Source organism: Podarcis pityusensis (assembly GCF_964106645.2).
Source record: "Podarcis pityusensis genome assembly, chromosome: 8".
NCBI lineage: Eukaryota > Metazoa > Chordata > Lepidosauria > Squamata > Lacertidae > Podarcis > Podarcis pityusensis.
In genome coordinates this window covers 28,932,584-28,958,873 of record NC_138033.1, presented here as the reverse complement: position 1 = coordinate 28,958,873, position 26,290 = coordinate 28,932,584, and the positions used below count along the sequence as shown (strand labels likewise).

The 26,290-nt window shown below is 44.4% G+C and overlaps 1 protein-coding gene across 3 annotated transcripts in view; it reads right to left on the bottom strand.

Moving 5' to 3' along the window:
- Positions 1-1,522: 1,522 nt before the first annotated feature.
- The window catches only part of LOC308483915 (angiopoietin-2-like), a 31,592-nt gene continuing 6,824 nt past the window's right edge, over positions 1,523-26,290 (bottom strand). Inside the window, exons 1-11 of one of the 3 annotated variants that reach the window (XM_081018245.1) lie at positions 23,023-23,690; positions 22,506-22,584; positions 16,889-17,157; positions 11,563-11,718; positions 10,995-11,116; positions 10,183-10,415; positions 9,600-9,724; positions 8,913-9,014; positions 6,689-6,855; positions 5,647-5,777; positions 1,523-5,453 (exon numbers count right to left, since the gene is read on the bottom strand). In XM_081018245.1, coding sequence (XP_080874371.1) covers positions 5,284-5,453; positions 5,647-5,777; positions 6,689-6,855; positions 8,913-9,014; positions 9,600-9,724; positions 10,183-10,415; positions 10,995-11,116; positions 11,563-11,718; positions 16,889-17,157; positions 22,506-22,584; positions 23,023-23,235 — 1,767 coding nt within the window. In that variant the 5' untranslated portion in view covers positions 23,236-23,690 and the 3' untranslated portion in view covers positions 1,523-5,283. Of the gene's footprint in view, positions 5,454-5,646; positions 5,778-6,688; positions 6,856-8,912; positions 9,015-9,599; positions 9,725-10,182; positions 10,416-10,994; positions 11,117-11,562; positions 11,719-16,888; positions 17,158-22,505; positions 22,585-23,022; positions 23,691-26,290 lie in introns of those variants that run through there. The other 2 variants (XM_081018246.1, XM_081018247.1) reach the window with 2 other exon arrangements.

The window sequence follows — 26,290 nt, the reverse complement described above, 5'->3', positions numbered from 1 at the left end:
ACAAAAAAATATTTTACATATATAACAGAAATGAGGCCACAGAATGCAAGTTTCTGTGTTACACAAGATTCTTTTTCAGGTGAAATGGTCACATAGAACATTTTTTTCAAAGGAAGAGTTGACACTTGTATGCATATTATTTTCAGTCATGGAGATCAAGAGGCATGCCTAGCTCCAGCAATACGCACATTAGTGAGGCAGCCTCCTCAAGCAGCAGATTTTGGGTGTCATAAAGGGCAGCTAATAGTTTTTCAATATATTATTGTTTTATTTTGACTCCAATGAAGAGGTGCTTGTGGGATTTCCTGCCTCGAGTGCCAAAATAACATGGCTAGTTGTGGTGCTAGGCACCTTAGCTTGGGTGAGCTTGGGGTTCCAGCTTCTGTTCTGTATTAGGCAGTAAAATGTCTTGGGCCCGCTATACTCTCTCAGACATACCACAAAATCTTAATATTTTGCCTTTTCCAATTTATTTCCATGATCAGATAAACTAGAAACTGGCGATGGACTGTTGTTTTTTTAAAGCTAGATTCTGTAACAACTACTATAATGTTCCTATTAATAATAATACAATAACAGTGTTTTTCAATCAAAACCAGATGTGGAATGGAATCATGGTGATTTTATGCTAGACACTAGGGAAGTTTTCAGATGACCCATTCCAAAGCACTTACAGTATCCTGGTTTGTTTCCGTGGAGGTTAGATTCCACACTTTCCAGTGCATTTTTCTATGACTTTCCTTGCTGCAGAAATCCTTATATTTAAGAGGAGTGGGCTTGTTGTGCAAGGCCTCCCAATCGCCTATAATTGCACAACCGGACTGAATCCCATCCCAAAATAGTGACAGTCTAGAACAGCCTTTCTCAACCATGGGGTCCCCAGATGTTGTTGGACTGCAAGTTCCATCATCTCTAGCTAGCAGGGCAAGGGGTCAGGGATGATGGGTGTTGCAGTCCAACAACATCTGGGGATTCAAGGCTGAGGAAGGCTGGTCCAGAAGCACGCTAGGTTAAGGAAAGACAACTAACTACATGGTGCACAATTACTCTATGGAGGCTGGGGAACCTGTTCCAGATGTGGCTGGACAACAACTCCCACCATCCTTGACCCAAGTGACCTTGCTGGCTGGGGCTGATGGGAGTTGGAGTCCGACAGCATTGAGAGGGCCGCAGGTACCCCCCCCCCTTGTTCTATGCAATTAATTGCCACAGGAGTCTGTGGTGCCTATTAAGTGGCTTTTTAAAGAAGGAATGGATAACTTTTTAGCCAAGATAGCGAGGGATATTGGGAGGCAGTGTACATATGAGTACCAGATGTTGGGAACAAACAATAGGAGATTCCATCACAATCACGCTGTGCTTGTAATCTTCTCAGGGACCTCTGGCTGGCTTCTCTCAAAGATGGGCTATAGCCCTAGATGGAACTTTGCTCTGGTTCAGCATCACAATTCTTACACTTCCCTGCACGTAGAGCCTCAGAAAAGACACCTTCACATAGACTTTCAAAGAAAAGACAACCACCTTGATTTTATTCTACTTTATTTATTTATTTAAATCTGCCCTCTATTTGACATTAAGGCAGTGTACCAAATTAATCATGACAACAGTCATAAAGAAGCCACGGAACCAAACGAGAGGGTGTATCCAACTAAGTTCTACTCAGAATAGATCCATTGAAAATAATGGGCATGACTAACTTATGCCCACTAATTTCAACATGTCTACTCAGAGGAGTAGAAGCTAGGCAAATGCAACCCAAAATATATCTACCTGCAGATAAAAACAGGTTAGTGATCAAATACTGATTAGCTAGGAGATATTTCTTTTAAGCTAGAGTATACAGTCTAAGACCAGTCTAACACCATATTGTCACACTGCAAACTCAATTTCCCCCACCACAAAAAACCAAACCCCATCACTGTATACTGTATATACTTTCTCCAAGCCTGCTAGTCACCAGATGAAGATTAAATTAACCTCCAAATCTCTAACCTGATAGCATTTTTATTGGCCTCCATTATATTCCTCCACCCTCTTTACTGGCTCTAATAAATCTCTCTTTTTTAAAAGCATTGAAATTAAGATAGGAACAAACTTCTACAATACACTGAAGTTTGAATAGAGCTGAAACTTGATTCCAGACATGTGGTTGCTTCCCAAACAATTGGCCTTTGTACACCAAGGTGATAATGAGTCTTTGGACAAATGGAAATCTTTGGGGCTGGAATCACTGTACAGTAGAAGTATAGTGATTTTTCTCACTGGTCTGTTCTTATCCTTAGCACCATCCTGGATGGATCAGATAGGCCTTTGGCAGTGGCAGCTGGTGGGACTGCTAGGCTGTCAAAGTGACATGTCCAACGAGGTGACGGCAGTATGTTCAGGTTCTGGTTTTCTCCCCATCTTACTACTTTGACTCAAAAGAAGGTGATTTGCATCCCTATCGGGACCCTGGGCTCTCCCCACCCCAATACTACTGTGTCTACTTCAAACCATTATTTGTTTTGCATCAGTGAGCTAAATTGGTTGGGTCTGGAGGACAAGGCAGCAAAATTTGCTTGGGTTCCGATCAGGTCCTCAAAACTAGGGATTATCCACCCCTGATTTAGTGTGACATACCAGCTTCTGCCTTTAACAATGACTTGTTCTTTTAATTCATACCAGACCTTGGGAAAGGTGGTAGTTTTGGGAATGTGGAGGGTGCAGAGATTTCTAAGCAATATTTCCTCTGCTACAGAAGTGCCAAGATAATTTTTGAGGGGTAGAAGTTATAATTTTTTTCCTATTTCATTTAACAAAAATTATATACCACTTACTCAACAGAAAACTCATAAGCAGTTTACAAAAGAATATGTATTATCCTTCAACAAGTCTGAACGGGTGTAGGTATCTCAATCAAGAATTATTGCCGCAAGCTATTCAGCATTTGATGGTGAAACCTTAGCACCAATATCTTATTTCATCTGAATTGCAGATGATGGTTCTCAGGCACATATTTACATTTTAATTTTATGTTTGCAGTTGAAGGAAAAATCAAATGCTGAGTATCACAATGGTTTGATGTAAGGTAGTTTGGCCACAATTCTGATCACCCCTTTGTAGAGGAGAACTGGTGCAGAAAAGGACAGCTATCGTGATCTAAACGGAGGCTCTTTCCCCAAAAGGAAAATTTGCAGAATTTGGGGCTTTTAGTTGTTGTTGGTAGGGAAGTTCTAAAGGAGGACATAATATTTATAAGATTAGGCATGCTTTGAAGAAAGTAAACAGAGAAAATATCTCCCCTGCCCATAGCTGTCAACTTACAGATTTGAAAATAAGGGACCAGCAGCCTTGAAAATAAGGGACCAGCAGCCAAAATAAGAGACCTGCAGCCTCACCTGTTCCAGGCACTCCAGTCTTCCTGTCCTCCTGCAGTCTGGTCAAACTCATGCTGGTAGCTTCAAAAACACTGGCCAACCAACTTTGTAACCAGAGGTTCAACTGAATAGAATCTGAATCACATGCATTACAAGGCCTATGCAGCCTCAACTTAAGATGGCTCCCCGGCCTGGCTTTGCACTGCAAAGTTTGCAGCAGCATGTGCAACAAAATGGCGTCCAGCATTCAAAAACCCCCTCAGCTTGCATTAACTAGCCACACACAAGGCATGCAAGCTCCACCCCCCCAGTCGTTCTTAGTCGTTCTTAGACTTCTTATTGGGTGAGCAACACAGCCAAGCAACACAGCTGGAGCCTCCCTCCTCCCTGGCCGGCAGGGTGGGAGGGAGAGGAGCTGCTTCCTTTGAAATTTAAGGGACATCATTTAAGGGACATTTAAGGGACATCCATCAATAAGGGACAGCAACGGGACATGGCGCTGGAATAAGGGACTGTCCCTTCAAATAAGGGACACTTGACAGCTATGCCCCTGCCATAGTACTGGAGTAGGAAAACTTTGACCAGCCAGATATTGCTGAACTACAACTCCCATAAGCCCTAGCAAGCCTGACCAGTGGCCAGGGGTGATGGGAGTTGTAGTTCAACAATAGCTAGAGGCCCAAAGGCTCACTGCCCCATATTAGAAGTTGTAGTTATTCAGTGAAACCAATCAGCAGTGGCAGCAGATTCCAGATTACTCAGGACTCTCAAGTGATCCTACCCATCTGGGTACTGTCTGGGCCTGCTTAGCTTCTGAGATGAGACAGAATCAGAATCATGAGGGAAATGTGGCAAGACTAGATTGTGGGGAGGCAAAAAAAAACCCCAAAACTTCTTCACATAACACAGAATTAAATTCATGGCAAAGGAGACGAGACAGATTCATAAGGGAGAAGGCTATCAATGACTAAAGAGCATAGCTATATGACTCCAGAGGCAGTATAGCCAAGAGGATCACATGCTGGAATACAGCAAAAGGAGGGGGCTTCTGCCTTCATGCCCTGCCTGCCAGGTTCCCGAGGTGGCCACTGTATGAAACAGGCTGGTGGACTAGATGGACCTTCAGTCTCAGGCAGCAAAGCCCTTCTTATGTTCTTAGGCTGCAGAATCCACTTGAATCTAGCATTGTTTAGTTGTTTGTTAGATTACATACGTGTGTATACTCACACATCAGCACACAATTCACAACAGAGTTAAGTGTGGAATAAGAAAAAACTAAACGCTTCAACTTCTGCCTTCATCTGCCAGCAAGAGTCAATAACATTTTGCACAGAACACTAAGGGATGGTTGAGAAATCTGCCAGCCATACATGGGGCAAGTTTGTAAGAAAGGTTCAAACCTACCATTAAAGGCACACAAAACAGTGAGTGCATTGTCCTCCAAACTGAATTAAGTACACATGGACATATTTTCCAAATTTACCCTGCTCACGGAGGTGTAAACCAGGAGCCACAGAGAGTGCAGAAGAAGTTCCTGCCTGACTCCAGAAAGTCTAGCTCAGCTCTTCCTGTAGCACCTGAATGTTTTCAAGCCATAAATGCTCTCTCTCACACACACACCCTCCCCAGGCCTCCTGTTAAAAGTCAAGCCATTTTCAGCCTCAGGATTCTGGACTTTAAAGGAGTTCCTTATATACACAGGACAGGCAAGGATGCATCTGGGATATACCTGGTGCTTCTTCTGTGGTTAGTGCCCCCTGTGGCTGCCAGTATGAAGTACAGTGATGTTCTTTGACTCCCAGAAAGTACACCCACCCATAGTTCCCCCTTAGAGATTGCACAAGTTTGGAGAGAGACACAACGCTGCATTTGAATTTCAGTTGATCTTGCTGGAGCCTGTCCATCTCAGCCACATGGCGAGCTCCTCTTATTCCTCTGTGAAATCCACAGGGCGGATCATCATGGTGGTCACCTTCAGACTGTGGCTGGGGCCTTTCCAGTAGTGCCACTTCATGCCATTGTACCTGTTCATGGCAGGGCTGGGCGGGTAATAAATGCCATTTAAGTTGGAGGGTCCACAAGCGTCAAACCACCAGCCTGGAGACAGAGGGAGGAGGAAAAAGAGAAAGAACAGGGAACGTTGGGGTACTCTGCCCATAAACCCTAAAGCAACCCTCCCCCAAGTCACTCTTCCCAAGCAGATTGGTCACCTGTGCTCTGAGGCATATGAATTTGCAACACAATATAGGAGTTGTGTGGCACACACTTCCCCTCCCCTTCTGCTCATTACCTCCACCTGCCATCTGTGCACACCTGCATGCACAGTGGTCGTTGTCGACGTCCTTGGTGCTGAAGTCTGTCCCTGAGGGACTAAGGCTGCTCGTGCGACCAGCTGTGCCACTGTATCTCCCGACATAAAGCCTGCAGGGGCAAAAGGGGGAACGTACCATTGTCAGCTACAATGCTCTGTTGGTTGCCTCTCCTCTGAAATATGAAACAAGGTATACTTGCTTGGCTTTAGGTGAAATGTTTATTTCAAAAAGTCTGAATGTGGTAGGGCTGTGCCATCAGTCTCATAAGCAAGCGGTTTGCTCATTTTGTTTATCTCTGTACTATGTGTATCCCTGTTTTCCTGCAGTCAAGGAAGACCTCTTTCCTACCTGAGGTCATGCACTTGCATGGCTACCAGCAGCTCTCAGTAGTTCTAAATCAGTGTTAACAGAGCTGAATGCTTTCGGTCCAGAGCAGACCATTTAGTAAGGTGTGCCCAAACCCTTATGCCAACCTCTTTCTTAGTCCTACACTGTGGTTTTAGGGCCAAATTAGATGTGACTAGGGATGGACGAATCGGGACAGTTTCAGTTTCTCATTTCCCCCAATCTTAATTCAGTTCTCTACAGTTCTTTAACAGTTTGCGATTATTAGTATTTTAGTCCACATGAAAATTCACCAGCATCTTAAGTGCAAACTTCACCTAATATAAACTTTTTTAAAAATACAGTTTTGAATAAAATACACTTGCCCCTAATATTCACATTTGTGTATACATTATTTGGTTGGAGGGCTGAAATAGAAAATCTGGTGTTCTAGCGCCAAGAAATAACACCAAGAGGTTTTTAAAATTGTGTTTTATTTTTAAATTGGAGTCCAGCAAGTTTGGTAGGATTCAGGGCTGGACCTTTCCAGAGCACTTCCTGAGTAGGACTAGTGGTGGTGCTAGGCCTGAAATTTCAACTGACCTTCATGGACTAGGGCCAGTCAGCAGCCATGGAGCCTGTTCCCTGCCTGAATAAGGTGCTTATTTTAGCACCACAAGGAAATAAGCTCCTCACCGGTAGTTATGCTCCTCAGGCCCTACATGGAAGTGGTCATACAAGGCATAGGCCTCATTGTTTTCCCAGTCCTGGAGTTTGACATGAAGGTAGTAGGAAGTTTGTGTGGTGAGTAAGTGGATGAAATCATTGCCCAGCCAATGCTCTCCAGGTGGGGACCCAAAGCCCTGCAAGAAAAACACAGAAATGTCAGAGGAAGCACAGATTAATAGAGTCCTGATACAGCACATCACAGAAGTTACAGAAGACTGTCTCACCTCTTAGACAATGTTTCTAACTGTTTTTATTCATGCTTTTACTTTGAAATTGCTTAGAGATATTTTAGGGAAAGCAGTTCACAAATGAACCACATAAAGGCTCAACCGAGGCTACAGAGCCCGCCTGGTCTGGTATGGCAGAGATTGCGGGGGGGGGGGGGGGAATCCCAGCTGGTAATCAACCTGGTTGGCTTCTACTAAGGTGGTGAACCTGTGTCAGGACTGTACCACTTCAAATTGCAGGTAGGGATTCAGAGGACCAAATGTTCCTCCAAAACAAACAAGAAGTTTCCATTTGGTAGTTGCTAATGATAGAAGCCACCACTTGCAATCTGCCTCTGCTTCTTTTTAAATAGTTTCTAGCATTTGTAGAACCTGAGATATGAAGCAAAACGTACAGGTTCTAGTCTTCTCATTTTCTGTGAGAAACTAGCCTACTCCTTACTAGGGTTTGAACTTGCAGGAAAGTTTTATTTCACTCACTTTCAGAATTTCCTAGTGCAAAATCGGCTCATTTCTCATTCTACTCGCAAATGACCCTTGCTAGTAAATGGGAAATGTGACATTTCTACAAATCACTTCAATCCCCCCCCCCCCCAGAACTAATTGTAAAACTTAAGGTAAGTACCCCACCAGGGTCTTGCTGCACCAGTATTCTCAACAAACAAAAGTTTTTCTTCGGTTCACCTTATGCAATTACACCTTGCTGTAATTTATTTTCTCCTTCACAACTTGCCTCAACTTGAAAGGCCCACTCATTCTTTTGGTATTTTAATAGTTTAGACTTTAATAGTTTAGACCTGGAGTTGGTTGGTGGGTGGGTGGGTTGTTTGTTCCATTTTGAATTTATTTATTTATTTATTTTAACAAATTTTGAGGATGGCAATGTGGTTTTCTATCCGTTAAAGGGTTTTTCTTACCCTTTTGTCCTGTCTATTACCTTCATTTGCCATTTTGTGTTGGCTAGCCTATTTTTAATATTACTTTCATTTTACTCATCATCATCCAAATAACTCTGCTTTCAGCCCCCTCTACCGATCCCTGCCTGCTGGCCCCAACATTTTCATATGAGAGATCCTTTACATGTATACGGTTGTCTGAACTACCCATCCAGGGGCGAAGGAAGGGGGGTGCAGTGGGGGGCGGGCCGCTCCGGGTGTCACCATTGAGGGGGGGTGACAAAATGCCGGGCGGCACCCACTGCGGGGCCTGCAGTGCACCTGAACCATGTGTCTTTCCTGGGAGAGACGCAGTGGCTTATGCACGCTGGCTGTAGGGTAGTTGAGTGGGAGGAGGCAGGCAGACTCCTCGGAGGCCCTGCGGAACATCCTGCCTTGGCTCACCCCACCCCTGGACGTACACTGCCCCAGGCACTTGATCGGCTTACTCTGCTGCTGCCCACTCACTGGGAGTAGTAGAGTCACACTTCAAACAGTTTCAAAGAGAAATGGAAGAAGGCCCATTTGAACACCAATTTATTTACAAAGCTGTCCTAGGCAAGTCCCACTGAGATTTATGACCATTTACCCCACTATGCTGGAACAGACCCACACAGACACACCCACACACCCCTGGCTGGCTAGCAGTGGACAGGACTTGAAAGACAATGAGAAATGTTGATGGCTGCCATAAGCATAGTAAATTGGAGGAGACACTTCAAAGAGGAAAAGACAGATCTGGTATACAAATTAGTTGCACAATTGGAGCTGACATAAAAAAGTAGTTGCAGACGTTGTGCAGGTGGTTTCACTGCATTGGAGTCTGACTCGTTCTCTGTGCAATAGGTGCTGGAATAGGTTTTGTCATGGACATAAGGAAGAGCACAGGATCGTATCAGCAGCTGCCACAGGCATAAGCAATTAAGTGAACCTGCCTCTGCTAGATTTAAAACTCTTTAAAAAAAAAGAATTCAAGTACATCTCTGGTCCTTAAAAGAGATAAACTACTCTGCCCACCTGCTTCCTTACCTGTTTATACTCCTTCCAGGTGCGCTGAAAGTCGACAGAACCATCCGTCCTGTGCTGGATTACAGTCCAGCCGCCTCCACTGGTCTCCATGTCGCAGAGGACCTGCAAGGAGTGCAGTACATTAATGGAAGGGAAACTTCACAAATGTCCAGAAGCTGCAGCTGGGCCTGAGGTTCCTCAGCTGTGCCCTAAGGGACAACAACTCTTCCAATTCTGCACCATCCATTAACACCTCATATTCAGAGCTGGACAAAGAACCCACAGATTGTGAGTTTCTCAGGTGCAGGTTCACTTCCAGTTTCAGAGCCCTGGGGGTTGGTTGTTGTTGTGTTGTTGTTTTTTAAGAGGGAGGATATGTGGAGAAAAGTGCTGTGGGAAAGTGAGCTTCAGGAGGGAGGGAGGATTTCTACATTCTAGGGAATTCAGAGGGGTGTCACACAATTCTTCCTAAGAGGGACTCTGCATCTTTGCCTGGAACTGTCCATCTATAGGTGCAAAGGAGTAACAGAGCATCCCTTAACACAATCCACCACCCACTTCCTAGATGTTCCTCTAGATGTTGCTGGACTACAACTTCCATCATCCCTGACTGTTGGTGATGCTGATGGGAGTTGAGAGTCCGGCAACATCTGATGGGCCACAGGGCCCCCGTTCTTAGTGTGTCTAGGCCCTGATGCCTGCGCTCACTTTTGTGGTGGCCGTAGTGTTGGGGAACTGCAGTGTGTAGATGCCACTGGCGGTGAACCCTGATTTGTATGCAGCTGCACAGTCCTTGAATGTCTTCTGCTCTTCTGGGCGGATGTGAGAAATGTCTGCAAGAGTCAGACAAAGAGGTGCTTTCAGTATAGCCGTCTTCAATCTGTGCAATGTCCATGCATGCATTTTTGTAGGCATAGACTCAGAAAGTTAAAAACATAAGAAAAACCTGCTGGATCAGGCCAAAGGCCCATTTCATTCAGTATACTGCTCTCACAGTGGCCAACCAGATAGGAAGCCATCTCCTTGTAGATGTTTGTCTGCAGTGGATGATTCCCAGGGATCTTAGGAGTGCAGACAGAAGCATTCAGCTGTGCCCTTGGGCAACACACCCACCCTCAAGTAGTCTGCCTCCTCACTGCACCAGGTCTCAGGAGCTCACATCAACAGGCTCCCTACTGGGATGTGGGCCTGGGCAGCTGGCAGCCCTTGACACCAGCCCCAAAGTGCACTGAATAAGTAGAGCAGGATTGCCCTGGGGAAAAAAATCACTTCAGGGAAAACAGTTACTTACGGTTGCACTGGGACACCAAGCCTATCAAGAGCTTCACAGTCTCTGCCAGGGAGGCCTGCTGTCTCTGGAGGACTGTGTTGTTGACCAGGGCAGCGCCCAGACGCTGTTCCAAATGCCCAACGAGGTCCACCTGCTTGGACAGCAACCTGTGCATTTCCTGTTTCTCAGACCTGAGGCCTTGAAGCTCTTCCTCACGTTTCCCCTCCATAGCCAGAACCTTCTTCTCTAGGAAGCTAGGGAAGGGAAAGGATAATGGGAATCCTCCACATACAGGCAATGTTAATAGTATTGTTTCCTTTAAAACACTCATACCCCACCTTTCTGTCTTAGAAAGTGTACCCAAGGTAGTTAGAAATCTATGAAAGATACAAAATACATGATCAGGGGTTTGGTACCAAGATAGCTGAAGAACCACCTGTTCCCATATTAACTTGCCTGCTCTTTCTCACCTGAGAAAGACAACCTAGGACCCTCCTACTACCCCACCTCACAGTGTCATCAGCTGATACTGCAGACACTGCTAAGAAGTCTTGCAAGGTTTCAGCAGTACCTTGCCAAGCGGTTGCTGATCATGGGAGCTTGAGTGGCAAGCAGTGAGTGGCAAAGGGGTATGCTCATTCTGGCAGTCCAGCAGAGGCTGCTGCCCATCCCAGTCTGCCACCTGAGGCAAGTCGCTCAGTGTGTCTCATGACATGGCCAGGCCTGACAGCTAGAGATCAAAAATTCTGCAACCAGAGTAAAATTACACAAACATGCATGGATTCTATTACTTTGCCTTGATTTGTTCTGCACGAAGCAAGCACAGCTCTGACCTGTTCCTCTCTTGAAGTTTGCTGATCTCCTGAGTCTGCAGCAGCAGCTGTTTCTCAAGCTTGTTGGTAGAAAGGGAGTTTTCCAGTACTTGGATTTCTAGCCGCGAGGTCTGGGTGAAAACCTGGTTGGTGAGAGTAGAGGGAAAAACAAGCAGCTCAACAGTGAGGGAGGGAAGTAGAGAGGCAAAAAGTAGGCGGAACCAGAGCAAATTATAGGTGGAGCCAACTAATTCAGGTTTTGTCCACATCATCCACCTTGCTGAATTTCACAAAGGCAGCACTGAGGAGGAAGAAGCCAGCCAGTGTCACCTCTTGTACTGGTTGTGAGTAAGGGGGCGTTGAGGTGGGTGGCTGGCTGGAGGCAGTCTGAGCTTGGTGGGCCAGTGCCCCATTTTCCCCAATGGACCCTCCATGGCCCATTTAATTATCTGTAACAACTGCTTGCCTGTAGAATCCACGCTGGCAAGAAATACAAGGGCTCCTGAAAAAATAACAAGTGATCTGAAGTGGAGAAAAGGGGGGTTCAGAGTTCTCTGCTCTGCCTTCCCTAAATAGCAGCCCAGCTTACCTGCATCTCTACATCAGTGAGCTTGCGAGTCTGCTCAGCTGTTTGGTTCAGAAGGCTGGTGCCAATTTCCAACATGGCCGCTGTGTGATTTTGCACAGCACTGATGTGGTTGTCAGATGTTTCCATTCTCACACTATCCTGGATATAGTTCTCCAGCTGTTTATGGGGGGGGGGGGGAGAGATAATAAAAGTTTGTTCTTAGGAGGAGGACTTAATACTCCATCACACATGCACCATGACTTCCGAAAAATGGAAGCAGACCAACCTCTAGGTTGCTTTCTTCTTCCCTAAAACCAATGGTTAGCCAACCTTAGTTTATAGCTGAAAATGCAGAGCTTAATTTTCTAAGCTTATATTTGTGATGTCCTTGATTTTCACCCCTGTTCCTTCATTTACCTGAAGCTTCGTCTAGCAACTTTTCCACCAATTACTTAGGGCATGCAAGTGTCCTGTGGAAAGCCTGACTCCTGTTTGCTCCAATTCAGCAGTAAAATGTGGGTTTTCAACGAGACAAAAAAGCAACCGCTTGGACCTGGACCTGGACAGCCTGTACCTGTGCTTATAAATGTGGCACTAAAGGAAGTGTGGAGTCAACCCCGCCCCCTTCTTATTTGCCCCACATTCCTGGGACCAACTCAGACTTACTGCTATTTGCATAAGAAAAGTGTGCAGAATTAATGTCACATCTTCACTCTTCAAATCATTGTGTAAAATATTAACCAATATTTACAAGTACATTTTGGCACCTGGAAACTATGTTCCTGATAATCGGCAACATGACCACCCTATAAACCTCTCTGCCAAAACAAAAGCAGCACATGTGTATGATTGCACAGCAGTTTCAGATCATCAGCATGAAAACAGTTTCCCATGGCTTCTTTTCAACAATGGTTGTCTGATTTTTTTAAAACTAAAAGATGTTTCCTTGCAAACAATGAGATATATATTTGGCTTTCAGTTCTCAGAAGCTCTTTGCATAATATTTTTTTCTTTCCTCTCTGTTTATGCAGATAATTTGGCCAACATATGTACAAACATGATCATCCCACCACATTCGCCCTCCCCCACTGGACCTATTATTGCAAACTTCTTCTTCTTCCCTTTCTTCACACAACCTATTCCATAATTCAGTCAACCTCCATTGTGTTGCCTCTCAGTTGTCTTCCCCCGCAATTAAAAAACCCCAAATACATGAGCCTTCTCTCATACAAAATATGTTCTTAATTCCCTGATCTTTTAGCTTATATTTTCTACTTCCTTACCACCTTTTGAGATGAGGCAACTAGAATTGTATGCCGTATATTCTAAAATTTTACACCTACACTGAGCATAATTTGCCATTTTGTTGCTCATTAGGGCTCATCCACACTTTAGTTTGTCACATGATTTCTAGGCACAAGACCAGAAATCTTAGTGAGTTTTTTTGCCCCATTGCTTTCCCCAGGAAAACCTGCTGTCTACTGCTGAATTGTAACAGATGTCAATGGGTTTTCCGTGGAATGGTATTTGTTCTGGTCCAGCAGTAAACAGGGGCTTTTCCTAGGGAAAACAGAGGGACAAAACTAAAACCTCTTGCACCCATGACCAGAAATCATGGGACAAACAGAATAACTTACAGGATGAACAGATATGTGGATAAACCCTTAGTTTGGAGAGCCTTTTAGAGTTCTTTGCAGACCAATGGACTGCAGCCTTCCTATTTTGGCTCATCTGCACTTTTTCCTATTAGCTTCCAGACCCAGTTCAGTGCTGGTGGAATGAAATTAAGGAGCCTTCCATAGGTATGGTTTTAGATTGGCTGAGGAATTGCTGATCCATATCCCACCTCTTAACAGAAGAGAAGCTGTGACCCAACAGATGCTGTTAGACTACAGCTCCCATCATCGCTGACTGTCCTGGCTGAGGCTGATGGGAGCTGGAGTCAAGCCACTGCTGTGTTAGATGTAAAGTAATATTGCCAGAACTGAGAAGGGGTGAGCAGCATACAGAAAGGCAACCTATGATTCAAACCTGTCAAAATGAATGTTAAAATGACAACATGCTCCTTTTTTCAGGTAGCAAAATTAATCTCCAGTGAAAGCAGTTCCTCCTACACAACTTAGAAACATACATGGCCAAGGTACGTGATTCGCTCCAGAATATCTCCCCCAAATACATTTATTTTATCTCTAGCCTCCTACTGATTCTAGAAGATTTCCTGATGAAGAGGAAGACTTTTCCAATAAACCCCAGAGAACGGGAACCTTCAAATGTTTTTAAGATCATTGTCTAATAAGGCCCCCAAAGCTCTCTCATTTCTATAGTTAAAGGCTGCATCCCTGGTTACTGCAGTGCTGGCTAATGGGCAGGAATTATAGGGCGGACAGATTGTTCTGAGTGTCACAAAATGAAACAGGGCAGGAAGCAGAGTCCTTTGGAAACAAGACTGCCCGACCAAAAACTTGTAATTAGAGAGCAGGCTTGGCGCCAGAGGTTGCGGAGGGGGCGCAGTTAGGGAACTGTCTGGACCCAGATTTGCTAATGGTCCCACAGACTATCTTAGCTTTCGCTTGCCAATGGGGTATCGCCAGAGCAAAATCCAGGGCTGGCTCAAGACATTTTGGCACCCGAGGCAAACCACAAAATGCTCCCCCCACCAGGGAATATGGAGTGAATGAACATGGCGGGGGGGATAAAGATCTATTTTGGGAACAAGGGTGGAATCAAATCAACCTCACGCTAAGTGCAAGCAATCCCTAGGATACCCCAAGAGGCTGCTGTAGAGGTGGCATTGGGGTGCGGGCTGCTGATGACACAACAGATCCAGCCTCCAAGGAGTACACTGTAGCTGTCGGTTATACCATTGCAGCAACAGGCAATGCGTTCCTTGGAGGCTGGATCTGTTGCCCCTGTGAATCCTGCTGCCCAAGGCAGTCGCCTCACCTTGCCACATGAGTGGGCCAGCCCTGACAGAATCATACAACAATCGTTTCACACTTCCCTGCCCCCTTCTTAAAGAAATATGATGGTTGTAGACCTCATGGTCAACCCAATGCATGCAATCGGGTCTCTGTAGCTGGTAGATACCTCCATGTGGAATACTCATGTGTAACCACTCTTCCATCCTAAGCTTGTGTCTCATCCTGAAGAAAGCATCTTCCGCCTGCTGCCCTCAAACAGCTGAAGCAAAGGGAAATAGTATTCTGGCAGGGAGAGCAACTCCCACAAGGGTATCTAAGGATATTAATGCCACCGGACGGTCACTTTCTAGTTACCGGGCCTGTACTGAGAACTTTCAAGAGAGTGTATTTAAAATTATATAATTACAGAGTCATGAAAATATCCACATGCATATCAAAATGCTAGGCTGGAAAAAGAGCAGTATATGCAATGCATTCCTAAAGTACATTGCCCCCTCTCCCCCCCTTTTTGCATCTGTCATTCTTCTTCCCCACCACTGTTCTGCATGTGCATAGCTGAAAAGCCAGTTGCACTGTTATTTTAAGAACAAGAGCAGCAATAAAGCAATTTGAAAATGACAGAGGCACATGCACATTCACTGTGGGGAAACTGCCTGCTCTTGATTAATTGTTAAAATGTTGGATGAGGTTACAAGCAGAGGAGTCACTGTGGTCATCTTACTGCGTATTCCTGAGTCACATCCGCTACTGTTTTAGATTAGTGTTGCCAACTGACTGGAGGGGGGGATTCCTAGTATGCTCCAGTATCTTGATCAGCAGGTTGCTGTGTAGGTGAAGCATTCACATTTATACTTTTGATTTAGACTTAATTGTGCTAATAATGCATTGTGTTTAACCCTAAAATGGAAAAACACAGAGCAATATACATATTACCTTAGCATTGCTACTAAATGAAAACTAGCCCCACAGTGTGACAGGAGAAAGGCATGAGAATGTAGGTGGCCAGAAAGATAGCGATAGATAGATAGATGATAGATATTCTGCCTTTCTATTGCCACATTGCAGCACTTGTAGAAATTGACAAAAAGCATCTGATCAGAAGAATGTGTTCTGGCCCAGACATGCATGTCGTGCTTCTTTGGTCAGCCTAAGCTAGAATCCAACAGGGCATCAACAGCTTTGCTGTGACCCACCTGGTGTGGCTTTGTGACCTGCCTGTGGATCCTGATCTATGGTTGAAGAGTAAAGTGTGCATAAAAATGTGTTCTATTAGGGGAGGTTGCTTTGTAAAAAATGTATATATTTGGCAAAATTGGACACAAAGATGTGCATATTAGGAGAAATACTAAAATACTGGTGAATATTCATGCAGCTTTTTAAAAAATTTTTTTATAAACTGTAGAGAACTGAACTTAAGAGTGAAAAAATGATAAACCGAGGTAAACTGAAATTGACGGACTCACCTGTTCCTAGTTCAAGGCAAAAGCAAGATTCAAAGAGATTTTCCAATTCACAACTCAGTCTTTTAGTCACATTGTGACACTTTAGGTGCATGTTCACACCACACTCAGCTATGCCCAGTCTCTTATGCAGCATTCATTAATGCTAATGGAGTTTGTACAGGAGATCTCACCACCTGACTGTGTGCTTTGTGGATCTTCAGATGACTTATACAGATCTCCCCGGATTCTGTTGCACAAGAGGGCTGGAGGTATGATGCTGCAACCTTCCTGAAGCAAAGTAGATCTGTGTCCAGTCAGTGCCTGGATGGGAGGCTATCCGGAAACCCCATAATGAGTTATTAACAGTTAATGGCCTTTTAGGCTTCCTCCACGTGAACAGGAGTTCACTTTTTGAATAATAAGAATTCCCGTATTTTTTGCTCTATAAGACTCACTTTTTCCCTCCTAAAAAGTAAGGGGAAATGTGTGTGCGTCTTATGGAGTGAGTGCAGGCTGCGCAGCTATCCCAGAAGCCAGAACAGCAAGAGGGATCACTGCTTTCGCTGTGCAGCGATCCCTCTTGTTGTTCTGGCTTCTGAGATTCAGAATATTTTTTTTCTTGTTTTCCTCCTCCAAAAACTAGGTGCATCTTATGGTCTGGTGCATCTTATAGAGTGAAAAATACGGTATATGTCACAGGGTGTGTGGAGGGAATCAGAATTTTTGAGATACTTAGGCGAAGCATGGCCAAAAAAAGGTTGGGAACCACTTATCTAAGGCCATATATACACCATATATTTAAAGCACACACAAAGGATCCTGGAAAATGTAGTTTACCCCCTTACAGTGCTATAATTCCCAGCACCCTCAACAAACTACAGTTCTCAGGATTCTTAGGGTGGTGGGATGTGCTTTGAATGTATGGTATATGCACAGCCTAGGAGGACATGACAGTCCCTTGCAGATCCAAGCCCCTGGTCTTACCTTCTGTAGCCACTGGGTGTTATTTTCCATGATGTTTTCCAGCTGCTGAAGCCTCTTTACTGGCCACTTGGCCTCGGCTAGGGAGGGAGCATCCCTCTGGAGTGAGTTGGAAACCTGGTATTCGGCAGCAGGCGAGTCACAGCCCCCAAGCTCTGGCAGCAGGAAAGTGTAGGTGCAGGAGCCATGCTGCAGCTGGTGCTGGAGGTGCCTTGCAGGAGCATCCTTCCCCTTCACATGGGGGCCAAGTCCTAGAACCACTGGATTCACCCCTGCCCAAACAGGGAAGAAGAAGAGATATGCCAGTGCTCCCCAGTTCCTCATATTCCAGTCCTGCCTCAGAAAGCTTTCCTGTGTATCTGAGCTCCTTCAGTCCCACGCTGTGACCTATTGCACCTTCCTCTGAAGAAGTGTGACAGGAGACAGCCTTCAAGCACTCCGTGTCTGCGTGAAGGGAAACCCCGTCAATTGCTTCTCCAGTCCCTGGCTCACGTCCTCCTGACCACTGCAGGAAGTTTTATTATGATGATTTTTTTAAACCCTCCCACCATCTCCCTCCTCTCTTGCCCCCCTACAGGTTTTTGGAACCCAGCCTGGCTTCATTTAAAGATGCTTTGTCTCTCTGCTCACTGAGTCAAGCTCCACTTCTGATGAGATAATTACACCGCAAGAATGTACACTCCAAAGTCAATTGCGCTTGGATCGCTCTGCTTTTCTCCAGTGCACTCCTGTCCACAACCACCCCCTCTGCCAGCCAGCTGGATAAGAGAAAGAAACAAGAGTTTCTGTTTCCAAAACTGGCACCTGGGATATGACTGCACAAGAAATCCTGCTTCAGTGATAAAGCAGGAGCTCAGGAAGAAAATTCCCCCAAAGCAGGGACAATTGACATGGGAGAACTTAGCATTAATGTTTAGCCTTCATAATAGGTGCATGCACCATGACTAAAAGCATTAACCCTAAACATCAGAGAAGCAGATTGAAGCTAAGCATTAGGGGAATGTTCTTGATAGTAAGGGGCTGTTAACAAATGGCTAAAGGGGGTTCTCCTTCCCTGGAGGTATTTAAGCAGAGGCTGGAGGCTATCTCCCAGGGATGCTGTACTTACATCACACATGGAGCAAGGATATCTTGTTTCAGGCCAGGTCCCAGCTAGAGGGGGTCCACAATAAACCCAAGTTTAAACCCCATTTAAGGCTAGCTCACCTAACATACATACATTCCTTTAATCCTTAAAACAGCCCTGGCAGGCCACCTGAGACCTCCTAGCAGCCTCACAGTTGATTATACCCAGAAGCTGCATGGTCCACAACTTACATTCAAGAGCCACTGCAAAACACACCCGTCACATCTGCTTTGTCTAGACGTAGAACTTCCCTTTAACAGCCCAACCCTTTTTTCTTACTCGAAACTTGTTCTCCAAAACTTTCTTTTTTCTTTTTTAAAAAATGTATTTTTATTAAAGATTTTCTTGGTTTACAAAAGTATGTGCAATCTCTCTCTCTTTTTTTCTAGTAACATTTTTTACAAATCAGTTTCATTTGTTGAGACATTCTGAGTAGAATCCCAAACATTTTTTAAAACTGTGTTTCGGGAAGATCTACTGCTCTATCCTACAAGGGTAATTAGGAGCGTATTTGTTCCAATAAATGTTTATGGCTCCATTCCATGGAATCCCACACAGACTGTGATTTACGGTATCTCCCTTTTCTCTTATTCTTTTTTAAACACAACAACTTCTCTATATCCCTGCACGTTTCCAGTTGCATAAATGCTGGTTGGTCCCTTCTACATGTCACTAAAGAAACTTTGAATGAACAATTTGAGCGTCACTTGTCTGCATAGGTCTGGTATGAGGAATCCCAGCCTTCTGCATCCAAAATGAGATGGGGAAAAGCTAGACCAAATGGAAGAGGTTCCTTTGTTTGTATCAGTGCACACGAAACTTGTAAAACGTGCCAATTTCCGACCAAGAGGATGCACATTTCAGACAGTAGTTGGTTTCTCTGTGGGTGGGGCTTAAGGTCTGAAAGGGTCTTGGGTGAAGGGACCTATGATGGGTCCCCTCCTGTCAGTGGGTCCTGGTAGACTTACTTGCCATGGGATTCCTGGTTAGATCTCCAGAAGTACCTAACAGACTTATTTATTGCCCTCCCTCATAAAATAAATAAATAAATAAATAAATAAATAAATAAATGTCAGCACTTAATGTGAGGGAAGGCCTGGTGAAGGGTGATCTATTGGGTAGTGTCCATGAAAGTAATTACATCTATGTCCTTAGCCTCCACAAAACACAGTGGATACCAGTGTTTGCTGGGGGGCGGTGTGTGCAACCACTCTGTGTTGGGACTGGACAACAAGGCAAACCATAGTTATTTTTCCCCTTTCCGAATCAAACCACAATGTCAACAATGTGCCCACACAAAGCCTCATGCGGCTGTTGTTCTGTACTCCTCACTTTTCTCTGTGCTGCCTCTCTGTGTTCTTCTGTGCCTATGTTCCTTTACTCTGGTTCAGGAGTTTTTAACCCTAGGGGATCCATGATTAGGCACCCATAAACTGGGTGCAACCCATGTAATAAAATAAAATGTATGCAATATTTTTTATCTGCATTTTTCTAAGGAGGGGGGTCCATAGCTTTATTCAGATTCTTGAAAGGGCTCGTGAACCCCTCCCAAAGGTGAAAAACCAGTGCTCTAGGTCAATAGGCTTTGATGCACTGAAGAGCTCTGGTGATTTTTTTTTCATTTGTTAAAGCAGAGCAGCAGAGGAGTTTGTGGCTTTTTTTAAGTTAAAAGTTTAATTTAACTTAAAAAATAGTAATTGGCAGCTCTGCATGTGAGGAAAAAAAATACTCCAGAACTCCTAATCACTGTTAGCAGACAATCACACCCCAGGCAGTACTAAGTATATTTTCACCTGTAATGCCTACTGAAGGGCATCCTCTCCCAACACTAAAAAAAAGTACGTGGAAAGTCAAGACAGCCAGCAAGAAGCTGCAAATATATATATATATTTAAATATACAAGCTACTCAGCCACCCTTCATTATTTTAGGAAAAGAAAGTGCAACAAACAAACCCTACTCCCCTCAAAAATGTGAAACTAACATTGATTTTGGTGTTTTACTTGGCCTAATAAAAGCATTGACCTAATATGGATCATGGAGTAAAGTAAATCACTTTAATTCCCCTCACAAAAGTCTCTGAGCTTATTTGTCTGCAATTTGGCAGGCTTAATCCTCTCTGGAGGAGTTATTGTGTTGGCAAATTTCATCTATTTCTGCCAAATGGGGAAAAACGTTATAAGTTTTTAGAACCGCATAAAGAGTGAAGAGGGAACACGGGGTTTCATTTTGACACAATGGCTCAGAACCCAAACTACAGAGCAAAGAACAAACATATAGGATTTTTGTAAAAGGTGAAACCTGGGGTCTGTGCACACCCCTAGTGTTTTTTTGTATGAGAATTGCTAACATGGTGCAGTTTCACATAAAATTGCTGACATGAGAAATGTGGAGTCGGGTGGGGGAAAATAAGTAATTAACTGTGGCTGTATGAGCCTCTTAGAGGAGTTCAGTGTTTTATCTAGTCATCTTCCATCTAATAACAAAGTCCCAGCACTTCCTGCTTCAGAGTTCCAGCTATGTTGGGGGCCTCCTGGCATAAGAAGGAGGAATTTGGCATGATGTGATTTCGAAGTGGGGGAAGGCGGTTTTGATTCCCACCTCTATGTTGTGAGTTTGGGGGTGGGGGGTTAGGCTGCATGCCTAATGGAATGGATCCTGGATCCAAAAAGGATTCAATTGTTGGGATAGCCAGGCAATCCTCTTGGTAATGGTCCTTAGGTACAGGTCATTAAGGTAATGAAGGAAATAGCTCTGTGCCAGAGGGAAAATGGGTGGGCTCCCCTCCCCCAACTGGCTAGTAGTTAGAAGGACAAAAGCCAGAGTTGAGGGGTGTGAGAGGAGTAGAAGTTAGAAGCAGGCTGCAGGCAGAAGCCTGAGAGGGAGAGACATGTTTGATTTCTATTCGAATCCAAGGCTGTGGCTATAAGAGAATCAAGACCCTCTTAGGGTGTTAATGCTGTGAGCCCCTCCAACGTAGGCTCAGGTTGTATATACCTCGGGTTATAGATGCTTCAGATTGCATTTTTTCGGGTTACGGACTGCCGAAACCTGGAAGTAGTGGAATGGGTTACTTCTGGGTTTCGGTGGTCACACATGCACAGAAGCGCTAAATCGCACTTTGCGCATGTGCAGAAGTGCTGAATCGCAACCCGTGCATGCGCAGACACACCGCTGCAGGTTGTGAATGCTGCAGGTTGCAAACGTGCATCCCGCATGGATCACGTTTACAACCCGAGCATCCACTGTATGCGTAAATAAACCATATAGCATAAAGACACCACAGTCTCTGGTATCCCTCATTCCATGGAAACTGAACCTTGGTTAAGTGCTTGGAACCCCTGGAATCTTGCACCACTCAGAAACTGGGGTGGCGCGCAACAATATATTCTGACTTGGATCTCTGCCCAGGTGAATTTGTTTCTTACAAAATGCTGTACATATTCAATTTGCCTCTTTCTGTCTCTCCCCCCCCCCCCCGGGACATCCTGTCTTTATGTCACTTCATCTTGGGCCAAAGTCTGGGAAATGTTGTAGGCCCCTGAAAGTTTGGGATGTTATATGAAAACAGATTTAAAATGGCATTTTCTTCTGTTTAATATAAAGAACCTCAGAGACCCATCTAGTCCAGCCTCCCTGTTCACACAGTTGCCAACCAGATGCCTTTGGGAAACCCATAAGCTTGACACAAGTACAAAAGCACTGTCCCTTCTTGTGATTTCCAGCAACTGGCAGTCTGAAGAATACTGCCTCCAACAGTGGAGGCACAACATAGCAATCATGGCCAGCAGCCATTGATAGCTTTATCCTCTGTGAATTTTTCTAATCTTTCAAAGCCATCCAAGGTGGTGGCTATCACTACGTATTGTGGGAGCAAATTCCATAGTTTAACTATATGCTGTGAGAAGTCCTGAAGATGCTGTTATCTGTCCTGAATCTTCCAACATTTAGCCTTATTAGTTATCTTGGAGTTCTAGTATCATGAAAGAGAAATACATTCTGTATCTACTTTCTTCATACTATGCATAATTTTATATATCTCTGAAATGTCCCCTCCTTTCTAGTTGCAGTTTGAAAATGTTGTACGTTCGCACATTTCCTTCAATATATTAAAAAAAGTATTTTTGCTGAGCCTTTGGGAGTATGAAATTTATGTAAAATGGAGATAATTAAATAGTCAATTCAAGGGTATACAGTTAATAAGCTAGTACTCCTTTAAGTGATCAAGAGTCCTTGTTTTAAACAGCCCATTCTGCCCTTCATTCCCCCTCCTCCTGAGAAATATCTTGCAAAATAGTTTATCCGGATCACTGGCCCCTTGCATATTTTAAATTTTGCAAGATGTTTGTGTGTGTGGCTATGCTCATTAATATCCCTGAAACACAAATATTTTGGCTAGCATAATCACTCTGATTTAGAGGTCATCGGGAGTGATATTTCTGTCCAGCTCTATAGCATTTTAAATTGTAAGGCTCCTTATCTGGGTTGAACGTACAGCCTGTGAACATTTGGAGAAGAATCCGCCACAGAACAGATGCTTGGTCTAGAAGCCGCCTCCAGGCCCAAGAATTACCCTGTAGCGCAACAAAAGCAGGTTCAGAAATAAGCCAGAACATTTATTGTGTAAAAAGGTACAGGATTTCAGCAGGAATTTGCAGGTGATGCGTTGATTGGAAACAAAGCAGTATGTCCACCACACTTTTGCAGGCACAAAGGACTCAGCTATACAACTGCAAATAAAACATTTGACACAATGTGACACTAGATGGCGATGGTGATCCTTATGGAAAATTCAATGTATTTTTTAAAACGCTTTTTAAAAAAGCATTTTCAGAATGGTTTTTATACGTGTGTGGATGCCACCAAAGTGTCCTGAAAGTGGAATCGTGTGTAGCTGCTCCAATACCAACATGAATGCAAATCATGATGAATGCATGATTAAAAGGGCTTTTGGAGCCCCCCCTCCCCCATCTCTCTGCCTCCAAGGGGTAAACAAAGTCTTTTTTTCTCACCAGGTCAGACTCTCCTGCTGGAAGACTTTGTACTATCATCTCTAACAAACTCCAGCACACCACAGATGCCAATCCACGGTCCAGAAGAACACTGACTTGAGGATAATCTTTCATGCTCAAGAAGGATAATATCCAAGTCTTTTCTGGAAACTGAAACTGATTGCCAACTTGGGGGATTATGTCATGTACATTAAACATATAATTTCTATACATTCAGGCTTCCACTCTCAGTTTGGAAAGTGACCCTGGTTATGATGTATAGATTTTGGCTGAAATACAGGATTGAATTTGGATACATCTCTGGAACGACTGCTTGGTTTTTACAACAGTCGCTGTGATCACAATCTCAAGCAATTGTTGTTCTGGCTTCACTTCTACACGGGTGTGGAGCTGGAGGAAGCTGCTGCCAGCCAAACATTGGAGTCCTAGTATAATGGTAAGAGTCGGGATGGGGAACTTCCAGCCCATGGGCTAGATGTGGTCCAGGGGGTATTTGCCCCTGGCCCATGGACTAACCTCCTCACCCTGCCCCCAATGAAGCCAGTGGGAGACTATTTTTGTCATGACCCTTGCATCTAGCAGTGATCCAGACAGCTTCAAGACTCAGAGCTGGCTGATATGGAAGATATGGAAATAGTATGTTAGACTCTTCAGCAGGGGTCACCAGCTTTCCTAGGTCAGTGGGCACATTCGGAATTTTGAGAAAGTGCCATGGCACCAGTCCCAAAATGGCTGCTGTAGAGTGGCATAACACAAAATGGATGCAGAAAGAGAGACAGGCATTGTCTACACTGACTGGCAGTGGTTCTCCTGGGGTTTCAGGCACTGCTCCTTTCACAGCCCTACCTGGAGATGTCAGAGTTTGAACCTGAGACCTTCTGCACGCAACGCAGATACGGTCATTGCAGGTTGGGATGTAATCCAGATCACATCCACTCCCCCCCTCCCAACTCTGGCTAAAAACACCAGCTGGGTCTGATCGGATCTGACAGTGCCACAGTTCCTTGCCATCTGCTTTTTCTCTGTGCCAGACAGCAGGAATGGCTTTGAAGTAATGGATGGCCAACACGCAGCGCACGGAAAACTCCAGAAGTCTGCTGGGGGGATCTAGCTGCCTCCCCCCTTGCCCCCCGCAGTTGTTTAGATGAGAAGCCAGGACTTCTGGCATATCCATAACTTGACGAGACCCTTGGAATCTGAGCTTGGCCAAAAGGAACCAGAGTCAACGTGCTTTGGGCCTGTTCCTCACCCACAATGGAAACTGCAGTTTTACTGTCAGCATTTTCTGTAGGTGAGAAAGAAAGGCTTCCACCTGCGTAAAAAGGAAAACAAAAGCCCCAAGAGCCATCCGTCAGGCTGATAGTTTCCAGCTAAAGTTCCAAATGGCTGCATGGGGGAGAACAAGAAAAGGAATGGAGGCAGCTGGAGCAAAAAAGAGAGGGGTCAGGGCATGCCATTCAGCTGTGAGGTGAGCCCAGCTGCAGTGCAGAAATGGCAGGGGTGGAAACCAGTTACTGACTCAGCCATCATTCTTCTCCCTCCTCTACACTTCAAGGTGGGCTGCCTGCCATATGTATATGAATTAGCACTGCATTACCATTTGTGCGTGGTATGTTCATCAGCTTATTCATTTCTCTTTTTTCAAGAAAAATGTAAGGAGAGCCCTGCTGCCAGTGGCCCATCTAGTTCAGCATCTTGTTCTCATAGTGGCCAAACAGGCCCCCCACTTCTGATTCCCAGCAATGGATGTAAAAGTTACCTTTGTACATTAGGCTACTTTTTATACACACCCCTCTCTGCCCTCCATCCACCAAGCAAGTCTTTATCAAAGCTCAAGGACACCTTGCAGCTAGGTAAAAGCAATAACGGACGTTGTGAAGCAGGGCTGGCAATAGGTATGTCCAGAGGAGAATCAAAAGGGCCACAAAAAGAGGCCAAAAGGGACACATTCTGTAATGTTTACAGTAAGTCAATTCTCTTTATTACTTCTCTCGGTTGATGCCACTTATCCACATCTAAAAGCCTCTCCTGCTCCCATATATGTTTTGAGGGGGGAGGCAGTTGAAATTTTCTTCCATCATTGGTGCTCAGATCAATAATTCCCAGGGAACAATGCAACAAGGTTTGTGTGGACCACCATCAGTACTCGTGCGCTATCATTACAAGCTGGAAGAGAACAAAGCCAAGACCATCTTTGCTTGAGCAAAGGAGAGTTCACCCATCACCTGTGGTGATGGTCATTTAAAACTCTATCATTTTGTAGTTTTGTGAGAATAGCAGTTTATATTTTAAACTCCTAAACCTCACAGCTTCTGAGCATAGCAGCAAAGGGCAAACGTAGGAAAGAAAGTACAGTGGTACCTTGGTTTATGAACTTAATCCGTTCCGGAAGTCCGTTCTTAAAACAAAGCATTCTTAAACCAAGGTGTACTCTTTCATAGCAGTGGGGGACTCAATTTACAAATGAAACACACTCAACAGGAAGCGAAACATGTTATTACTCCAAGGCAAAGTTCACAAACCAAAACACCTACTTCCGGGTTTGCAGCATTCTTAATCCAAGTTGTTCATAAACTAAGCTGATCTTAAACCAAGGTACCACTGTACTTCTTTACCTGTTTGACAGTTCTCTGTACTGGATTGACGATTAAAAATACCACAGAAATGAGACCAGAGTGGCTCAAAGTCTTGCTTGCTGCTGTGATGTGTGGATAATGTAACTACACTAACAAAACCAATCCAAAATCCATTCCCAACCAAACTAATCTGATATACATAGATATATTTAAATGCTATTTGCAGCATCAGCAAAAACCAAGTTGCATCTGTGTTTTCTCTATAGTGTTCACCCCCATTTATGCCATTATCCCCTTCAGCTCTCCCTTCCCCAGAGGAAACTGACAGAGAGGAGGAACTCACCCATCACCCCCATCTCTGGAAATTCTCATTATGTTTTCAATCCCACTCATTTATTTTGGAGGGGAAGGGGAGGGTATGCATTGATTTGGCATTCCTTCTTCCTTATGCTGTTTTCATCAAGCACAAAAAAGACCCCACCTATTTTAAAAGCCCCATAAATTACAGAGAAACATTTCCCCCCATGTAACAGCAAGGCCCCTTGGCTATATTAATGGTGGTATTGGGGCCTTCTGCCACTCTTCAAAGACCAGGGAACATTCCTTGGCTGCACAAGAGAAAAAGGTGAGCCATTGTTATTTGCAAAGCCCTAAAGTATCCTGGGTTAAGTCCAGTGATAAACAGAAATCTC